General features: G+C 48.1%; 1 protein-coding gene across 1 annotated transcript in view; it reads right to left on the bottom strand.

Annotated features, from left to right (window-relative positions):
* The window catches only part of LOC128691572 (photoreceptor-specific nuclear receptor-like), a 41,752-nt gene that overhangs the window by 7,621 nt on the left and 24,131 nt on the right, over positions 1-10,000 (bottom strand). The window contains exon 5 of the mRNA XM_070088794.1: positions 8,888-9,138. Coding sequence (XP_069944895.1) covers positions 8,888-9,138 — 251 coding nt within the window. The remainder of the gene's footprint in view (positions 1-8,887; positions 9,139-10,000) is intronic.

The raw sequence follows: 10,000 nt of genomic DNA, 5'->3' as shown, positions 1-10,000 counted from the left end.
AGTGATGGATGACATACGAACAACTGAGGAGAAGGTGAAGAAGCTCTTAAGTGACCTTGACACCTCAAAGGTGATGGGACCGGACAACATCTCCCCATGGGTCCTTAGAGAAGGAGCAGATGTGCTGTGCGTGCCTCTAACCACAATCTTCAACACATCCCTTGAAACTGGGCAACTACCTGAGAAATGGAAGACAGCTAATGTAGTCCCCATATTTAAGAAAGGAAACAGAAACGAGGCACTAAACTACAGACCTGTGTCTCTGACATGTATTGTGTGCAAAGTCATGGAGAAGATTATCAGGAGGAGAGTGGTCGAACACCTGGAAAGGAACAAGATTATAAATGAAAACCAGCATGGGTTCATGGAAGGCAAATCTTGTATCACAAACCTCCTGGAGTTTTATGGCAAGGTAACAGAAGTAAGACACGAGAGAGAGGGGTGGGTTGATTGCGTTTTCCTAGACTGCAGGAAGGCCTTTGACACAGTTCCCCACAAGAGATTAGTGCAGAAGCTGGAGGGTCAGGCGCACGTGAAAGGGAGGGCACTGCAATGGATAAGAGAATACCTGACAGGGAGGCAGCAACGAGTCATGGTACGTGAAGAGGTATCACAGTGGGCGCCTGTTACGAGCGGGGTCCCACAGGGGTCAGTTCTAGGACCAGTGCTATTTTTGATATATGTGAACGACATGATGGAAGGAATAGACTCTGAAGTGTCCCTGTTCGCAGATGATGTGAAGTTGATGAGAAGAATTAAATCGGACGAGGATGAGGCAGGACTGCAAAGAGACCTGGACATGCTGGACACGTGGTCCAGCAACTGGCTTCTCTAATTCAATCCAGCCAAATGCAAAGTCATGAAGATTGGGGAGGGGCAAAGAAGACCGCAGACAGAGTATAGGCTAGGTGGACAAAGACTACAGACCTCACTCAGGGAGAAAGACCTTGGGGTGACCATAACACCGAGCACATCACCGGAGGCACACATCAACCAAATAACCGCTGCAGCATACGGGCGCCTGGCAAACCTGAGAATAGCGTTCCGATACCTTAATAAGGAATCGTTCAAGACACTGTACACTGTGTATGTTAGGCCCATACTGGAGTATGCAGCACCAGTCTGGAACCCACACCTGGTCAAGCACGTCAAGAAGTTAGAGAAAGTACAAAGGTTTGCAACAAGGCTAGTCCCAGAGCTCAAGGGAATGTCGTAAGAGGAAAGGTTAAGGGAAATCGGACTGACGACACTGGAGGACAGAAGGGTCAGGGGAGACATGATAACGACATACAAGATACTGCGGGGAATAGACAAGGTGGACAGAGACAGGATGTTCCAGAGAGGGGACACAGGGACAAGGGGTCACAACTGGAAGCTGAAGACTCAGACGAGTCACAGGGACGTTAGGAAGTATTTCTTCAGTCATAGAGTTGTCAGCAAGTGGAATAGCCTAGCAAGTGAAGTAGTGGAGGCAGGAACCATACATAGTTTTAAGAAGAGGTATGACAAAGCTCAGGAAGCAGAGAGAGAGAGGATCCAGTAGCGATCAGTGAAGAGGCGGGGCCAGGAGCTGAGTCTCGACCCCTGCAACCACAATTAGGTGAGCAATTAGGTGAGCACACATGCACTCACACACACACACACACACAAACACACACTCACACACACACTCACACACACACACACACACACACACACTCACACGCACACACACACACACACACACACACACACACACACACACACACACTCACACACACACACACATACACTCACACACACACACACACACATACACTCACACACACACACACACATACACTCACACACACACACACACACACACACACACACACACACACATAACGGAAGGGATAGACTCAGAAGTGTCCTTGTTTGCAGATGATGTGAAGTTAATGAGAAGAATCAAATCGGATGAGGATCAGGCAGGACTACAAAGAGACCTGGACAGGCTGCAAGCCTGGTCCAGCAACTGGCTCCTTGAGTTTAACCCTGCCAAATGCAAAGTCATGAAGATTGGGGAAGGGCAAAGAAGACCGCAGACACAATATAGTTTAGATGGCCAAAGACTGCAAACCTCACTCAAGGAAAAAGATCTGGGGGTGAGTATAACACCGAGCATATCTCCTGAGGCGCACATAAATCAGATAACTGCTGCAGCATACGGGCGCCTGGCAAACCTACGGATAGCGTTCCGATACCTCAGTAAGGACTCGTTCAAGACCCTGTATACCATTTACGTCAGGCCCATACTGGAGTATGCAGCACCAGTTTGGAATCCACACCTAGTCAAGCACGTCAAGAAATTAGAGAAAGTGCAAAGGTTTGCAACAAGACTAGTCCCAGAGCTACGGGGATTGTCCTACGAAGAAAGGTTGAGGGAAATCGGCCTGACGACACTGGAGGCCAGGAGGGTCAGGGGAGACATGATAACGACATATAAAATACTGCGCGGAATAGACAAGGTGGACAAAGACAGGATGTTCCAGAGATGGGACACAGACACAAGAGGTCACAATTGGAAGTTGAAGACTCAGATGAATCGAAGGGATGTTAGGAAGTATTTCTTCAGTCATCGAGTTGTCAGGAAGTGGATTAATCTGGAAAGTGATGTAGTGGAGGCGGGATCTATACATACCTTTAAGAAAAGGTATGATGAAGTTCATGGAGCAGGTAGAAAGTGACCTAGTATCGACCAGTAAAGAGGCGGGGCCAGGAGCTATGACTCAACCCCTGCAACTACAATTAGGTGAGTACACACACACGCACAAACCTAAGAATAGCTTACCGATAACTCAGTAAGAAATCGTTCAAGACTCTGTAAACCGTGTACGTCAGGCCCATACTGGAGTACGCAGCACCAGTTTGGAACCAACACCTGGTGAAACACGTCAAGAAATTAGAGAAAGTGCAAAGGTTTGCAACAAGACTTTTCCCGGAGCTAAGGGGCGTGTCCTACTAGGAGAGGTTAAGATCAGAATGGGTAGGGAGGACATGCTAACAACATATAAAATACTGAGATGAAGTGACAAGGTGGACAGAAACAGGATGTTCCAGAGAAGTGACACAGCAACAAGGGGTCACAGTTGTAAGCTGAAGACTCAGATAAGTCATAGGGATGTTAGGAAGTATTTCTTCAGTTGTCAGGAAGTGGAACAGTTAACGAAGAGGCGGGGCCAGGCGGTGTGAATCGATCCCTGCAGCCACAAATAAGAAACGTTTCGCCCTTTTGTGAGCATTATCAAGTCATGGCAAGATAAATCTCCACAAAGAAGACAACATAACTTGACTCTCAACTCTGACACAAGTAATGACCTTTACTGAGGCTTGGTAACAGTAACAACCCACCTGCATGAAGGAAGTAACAACCCACCTGAATGAAGGAAGTAACGACCCACCTGCATGAAGGAAGTAACAACCCACCTGCATGAAGGAAGTAACAACCCACCTGCATGAAGGAAGTAACAACCCACCTGCATGAAGGAAGTAACAACCCACCTGCATGAAGGAAGTAACAACCCACCTGCATGAAGGAAGTAACAACCCACATAAAAGAAGTACAACCCTGCATGAAGGAAGTAACAACCCACCTGCATGAAGGAAGTAACAACCCACCTGTACAACCCATGAAAGGAAGTAACAACCCACCTGCATACCTGCAAAGGAAGTAACAACCCACCTGCATGAAGGAAGTAACAACCCACCTGCATGAAGGAAGTAGTAACAACCCACCTGCATGAAAGAAGTAACAACCCACTTGCATGAAGGAAGTACCAACCCACCTGCATGAAAGAAGTTCAACCCACCTGCATGAAGGAAGTAACAACCCACGTGCATGAAGGAAGTAACAACCCACCTGCATGAACCTGCATGAAGTAACAACCCACCTGCATGAAGGAAGTAACAACCCACCTGCATGAAGGAAGTAACAACCCACCTGCATGAAGGAAGTAACAACCCACCTGCATGAAGGAAGTAACAACCCACCTGCATGAAGGAAGTAACAACCCACCTGCATGAAGTAACAACCCACCTGCATGAAGGAAGTAACAACCCACCTGCATGAAGGAAGTAACAACCCACCTGCATGAAGGAAGTAACAGCCCACCTGCATGAAGGAAGTAACAACCCACCTGCATGAAGGAAGTAACAACCCACCTGCATGAAGGAAGTAACAGCCCACCTGCATGAAAGAAGTACAACCCACCTGCATGAAGGAAGTAACAGCCCACCTGCATGAAGGAAGTAACAACCCACCTGCATGAAGGAAGTAACAACCCACCTGCATGAAGGAAGTAACAACCCACGTGCATGAAGGAAGTAACAACCCACCTGCATGATGGAAGTTACATGAAGGAAGTAACAACCCACCTGCATGAAGGAAGTAACAACCCACGTGAATGAAGGAAGTAACAACCCACCTGCATGATGGAAGTTACAAACCACCTGCATGAAAGAAGCAACAACCCACGTGCATGAAGGAAGTAACAACCCACCTGCATGAAGGAAGTAACAACCCACCTGCATGAAGGAAGTAACAACCCACCTGCATGAAAGAAGTAACAACCCACCTGCATGATGGAAGTTACAAACCACCTGCATGAAAGAAGCAACAACCCACGTGCATGAAGGAAGTAACAACCCACCTGCATGATGGAAGTTACAAACCACCTGCATGAAAGAAGCAACAACCCACGTGCATGAAGGAAGTAACGTCCCACCTGCATGAAGGAAGTAACAACCCACCTGCATGAAGGAAGTAACAACCCACCTGCATGAAGGAAGTAACAACCCACCTTCATGAAGGAAGTAACAGCCCACCTGCATGAAAGAAGTAACAACCCACCTTCATGAAGGAAGTAACAACCCACCTGCATGAAGGAAGTAACAGCCCACCTGCATGAAGGAAGTAACAACCCACCTTCATGAAGGAAGTAACAACCCACCTGCATGAAGGAAGTAACAGCCCACCTGCATGAAGTAACAACCCACCTGCATGAAGGAAGTAACAACCCACCTGCATGAAAGAAGTAACAACCCACCTGCATGAAGGAAGTAACAAGCCACCTGCATGAAGGAAGTAACAACCCACCTTCATGAAGGAAGTAACAACCCACCTGCATGAAGGAAGTAACAACCCACCTGCATGAAAGAAGTAACAACCCACCTGCATGAAGGAAGTAACAACCCACCTGCATGAAGGAAGTAACAGCCCACCTGCATGAAAGAAGTAACAACCCACCTGCATGAAAGAAGTAACAACCCACCTGCATGAAAGAAGTAACAACCCACCTGCATGAAGGAAGTAACAACCCACCTGCATGAAGGAAGTAACAACCCACCTGCATGAAGGAAGTAACAACCCACCTGCATGAAAGAAGTAACAACCCACCTGCATGAAAGAAGTAACAACCCACCTGCATGAAGGAAGTAACAACCCACCTGCATGAAGGAAGTAACAACCCACCTGCATGAAGGAAGTAACAACCCACCTGCATGAAGGAAGTAACAACCCACCTGCATGAAGGAAGTAACAACCCACCTGCATGATGGAAGTTACAAACCACCTGCATGAAAGAAGCAACAACCCACCTGCATGAAGGAAGTAACAACCCACCTTCATGAAGGAAGTAACAACCCACCTGCATGAAGGAAGTAACAGCCCACCTGCATGAAAGAAGTAACAACCCACCTGCATGAAGGAAGTAACAACCCACCTGCATGAAGGAAGTAACAACCCACCTGCATGAAAGAAGTAACAACCCACCTGCATGAAGGAAGTAACGTCCCACCTGCATGAAGCAAGTAACAACCCACATGCATGAAGGAAGTAACAGCCCACCTGCATGAAAGAAGTAACAACCCACCTGCATGAAGGAAGTAACAACCCACCTGCATGAAGGAAGTAACAACCCACCTGCATGAAAGAAGTAACAACCCACCTGCATGAAGGACGTAACAACCCACCTGCATGAAGGAAGTAACAACCCACCTGCATGAAGGAAGTAACAACCCACCTGCATGAAAGAAGTAACAACCCACCTGCATGAAGGAAGTAACAACCCACCTGCATGAAGGAAGTAACAACCCACCTGCATGAAAGAAGTAACAACCCACCTGCATGAAGGACGTAACAACCCACCTGCATGAAAGAAGTAACAACCCACCTGCATGAAAGAAGTAACAACCCACCTGCATGAAGGAAGTAACAACCCACCTGCATGAAGGAAGCAACAACCCACCTGCATGAAGGAAGTAACAACCCACCTGCATGAAGGAAGTAACAACCCACCTGCATGAAGGACGTAACAACCCACCTGCATGAAGGAAGTAACAACCCACCTGCATGAAGGAAGTAACAACCCACCTGCATGAAAGAAGTAACAACCCACCTGCATGAAAGAAGTAACAAGCCACCTGCATGAAAGAAGTAACAACCCACCTGCATGAAAGAAGTAACAACCCACCTGCATGAAGGAAGTAACAACCCACCTGCATGAAGGAAGTAACAACCCACCTGCATGAAAGAAGTAACAACCCACCTGCATGAAAGAAGTAACATCCCACCTGCATGAAGGAAGTAACAACCCTCCTGCATGAAAGAAGTACAACCCACCTGCATGAAGGAAGCAACAACCCACCTGCATAAAGGAAGTAACAACCCACCTGCATGAAGGAAGTAACAGCCCACCTGCATAAAGGAAGCAACAACCCACCTGTATGAAGGAAGTAACAACCCACCTGCATGAAGGAAGTAACAACCCACCTGCATAAAGGAAGTAACAACCCACCTGCATGAAGGAAGTAACAGCCCACCTGCATAAAGGAAGCAACAACCCACCTGTATGAAGGAAGTAACAACCCACCTGTATGAAGGAAGCAACAACCCACCTGCATGAAGGAATCAACAACCCACCTGCATGAAGGAAGTAACAACCCACCTGCATGAAGGAAGCAACAACCCACCTGCATGAAGGAAGCAATAACCCACCTGCATGAAGGAATCAACAACCCACCTGCATGAAGGAAGCAACAACCAACCTGCATGAAGGAAGCAACAACCAACCTGCATGAAGGAAGCAACAACCAACCTGCATGAAGGAAGCAACAACCCACCTGCATGAAGGAAGCAACAACCCACCTGCATGAAGGAAGCAACAACCAACCTGCATGAAGGAAGCAACAACCAACCTGCATGAAGGAAGCAACAACCAACCTGCATGAAGGAAGCAACAACCCACCTGCATGAAGGAAGCAACAACCCACCTGCATGAAGGAAGCAACAACCCACCTGCATGAAGGAAGCAACAACCCACCTGCATGAAGGAATCAACAACCCACCTGCATGAAGGAAGCAACAACCAACCTGCATGAAGGAAGCAACAACCCACCTGCATGAAGGAAGCAACAACCCACCTGCATGAAGGAAGCAACAACCAACCTGCATGAAGGAAGCAACAACCAACCTGCATGAAGGAAGCAACAACCAACCTGCATGAAGGAAGCAACAACCCACCTGCATGAAGGAAGCAACAACCCACCTGCATGAAGGAATCAACAACCCACCTGCATGAAGGAAGCAACAACCCACCTGCATGAAGGAAGCAACAACCCACCTGCATGAAGGAAGCAACAACCCACCTGCATGAAGGAAGCAACAACCAACCTGCATGAAGGAAGCAACAACCCACCTGCATGAAGGAAGCAACAACCCACCTGCATGAAGGAAGCAACAACCCACCTGCATGAAGGAAGCAACAACCCACCTGCATGAAGGAAGCAACAACCCACCTGCATGAAGGAAGCAACAACCAACCTGCATGAAGGAAGCAACAACCCACCTGCATGAAGGAAGCAACAACCAACCTGCATGAAGGAAGCAACAACCAACCTGCATGAAGGAAGCAACAACCCACCTGCATGAAGGAAGCAACAACCCACCTGCATGAAGGAAGCAACAACCCACCTGCATGAAGGAAGCAACAACCCACCTGCATGAAGGAATCAACAACCCACCTGCATGAAGGAAGCAACAACCCACCTGCATGAAGGAAGTAACAACCCACCTGCATGAAGGAAGTAACAACCCACCTGCATGAAGGAAGCAACAACCCACCTGCATGAAGGAAGCAACAACCCACCTGCATGAAGGAAGCAACAACCCACCTGCATGAAGGAAGCAACAACCCACCTGCATGAAGGAAGCAACAACCCACCTGCATGAAGGAAGCAACAACCCACCTGCATGAAGGAAGCAACAACCCACCTGCATGAAGGAAGCAACAACCCACCTGCATGAAGGAAGCAACAACCCACCTGCATGAAGGAATCAACAACCCACCTGCATGAAGGAAGTAACAACCCACCTGCATGAAGGAAGTAACAACCCACCTGCATGAAGGAAGCAACAACCCACCTGCATGAAGGAAGTAACAACCCACCTGCATGAAGGAAGCAACAACCCACCTGCATGAAGGAAGTAACAACCCACCTGCATGAAGGAAGTAACAACCCACCTGCATGAAGGAAGTAACAACCCACCTGCATGAAGGAAGCAACAACCCACCTGCATGAAGGAATCAACAACCCACCTGCATGAAGGAAGCAGCAACCCACCTGTATGAAGGAAGCAACAACCCACCTGCATGAAGGAATCAACAACCCACCTGCATGAAGGAAGCAGCAACCCACCTGTATGAAGGAAGCAACAACCCACCTGTATGAAGGAAGCAACAACCCACCTGTATGAAGGAAGTAACAACCCACCTGCATGAAGGAAGTAACAACCCACCTGCATGAAGGAAGCAACAACCCACCTGCATGAAGGAAGTAACAACCCACCTGCATGAAGGAAGCAACAACCCACCTGCATGAAGGAAGGGATGGATCGCGCCCACTTCACACCAAGAAACAGGAGCTTGGCAGCGTTCTCGTAGACGTTGTCTGTTGGGGTGATAACCAGAGCTCCCGGGTCAACGGTGATGGGCGGTGCTGCTGTAGTGTGGGCGGTGGTGGTGGGCGGGGTGGGCGTGGAAGAAGACGACGTGGGCGTGCTGGCTGGTGATGGTGTGGGCGCAGAGGCAGCCGTGGGCGGAGTGTGGGCGGACTCTGACTTATCTGTCGGAATGTTGGCAGTGTTAACACTATTGTTGGTGGCAGTGTTTACACTGTTGTTGGTGGCAGTGTTTACACTGTTGTTGGTGGCAGTGTTTACACTGTTGTTGGTGGCAGTGTTTATAGATGTGGCAGTGTTTACACTATTGTTGGTGGCAGTGTTTACTCTGTTGTTGGTGGCAGTGTTTACACTATTGTTGGTGGCAGTGTTTACTCTGTTGTTGGTGGCAGTGTTTACACTATTGTTGGTGGCAGTGTTTACTCTGTTGTTGGTGGCAGTGTTTACACTATTGTTGGTGGCAGTGTTTACTCTGTTGTTGGTGGCAGTGTTTACACTATTGTTGGTGGCAGTGTTTACTCTGTTGTTGGTGGCAGTGTTTACACTATTGTTGGTGGCAGTGTTTACTCTGTTGTTGGTGGCAGTGTTTACACTATTGTTGGTGGCAGTGTTTACTCTGTTGTTGGTGGCAGTGTTTACACTATTGTTGGTGGCAGTGTTTACTCTGTTGTTGGTGGCAGTGTTTACTCTGTTGTTGGTGGCAGTGTTTACTCTGTTGTTGGTGGCAGTGTTTACTCTGTTGTTGGTGGCAGTGTTTACACTGTTGTTGGTGGCAGTGTTTACTCTGTTGTTGGTGGCAGTGTTTACACTGTTGTTGGTGGCAGTGTTTACTCTGTTGTTGGCGGCAGTGTTTACACTGTTGTTGGTGGCAGTGTTTACACTGTTGTTGGTGGCAGTGTTTACTCTGTTGTTGGTGGCAGTGTTTACTCTGTTGTTGGTGGCAGTGTTTACACTGTTGTTGGTGGCAGTGTTTACACTGTTGTTGGTGGCAGTGTTTACACTGTTGTTGGTGGCAGTGTTTACACT

Source organism: Cherax quadricarinatus, chromosome 26 (genome assembly GCF_038502225.1).
Source record: "Cherax quadricarinatus isolate ZL_2023a chromosome 26, ASM3850222v1, whole genome shotgun sequence".
Lineage (NCBI taxonomy): Eukaryota > Metazoa > Arthropoda > Malacostraca > Decapoda > Parastacidae > Cherax > Cherax quadricarinatus.
The sequence above is the reverse complement of the archived record's forward strand: the minus strand, read 5'-3'. Positions and strand labels throughout refer to the sequence as shown.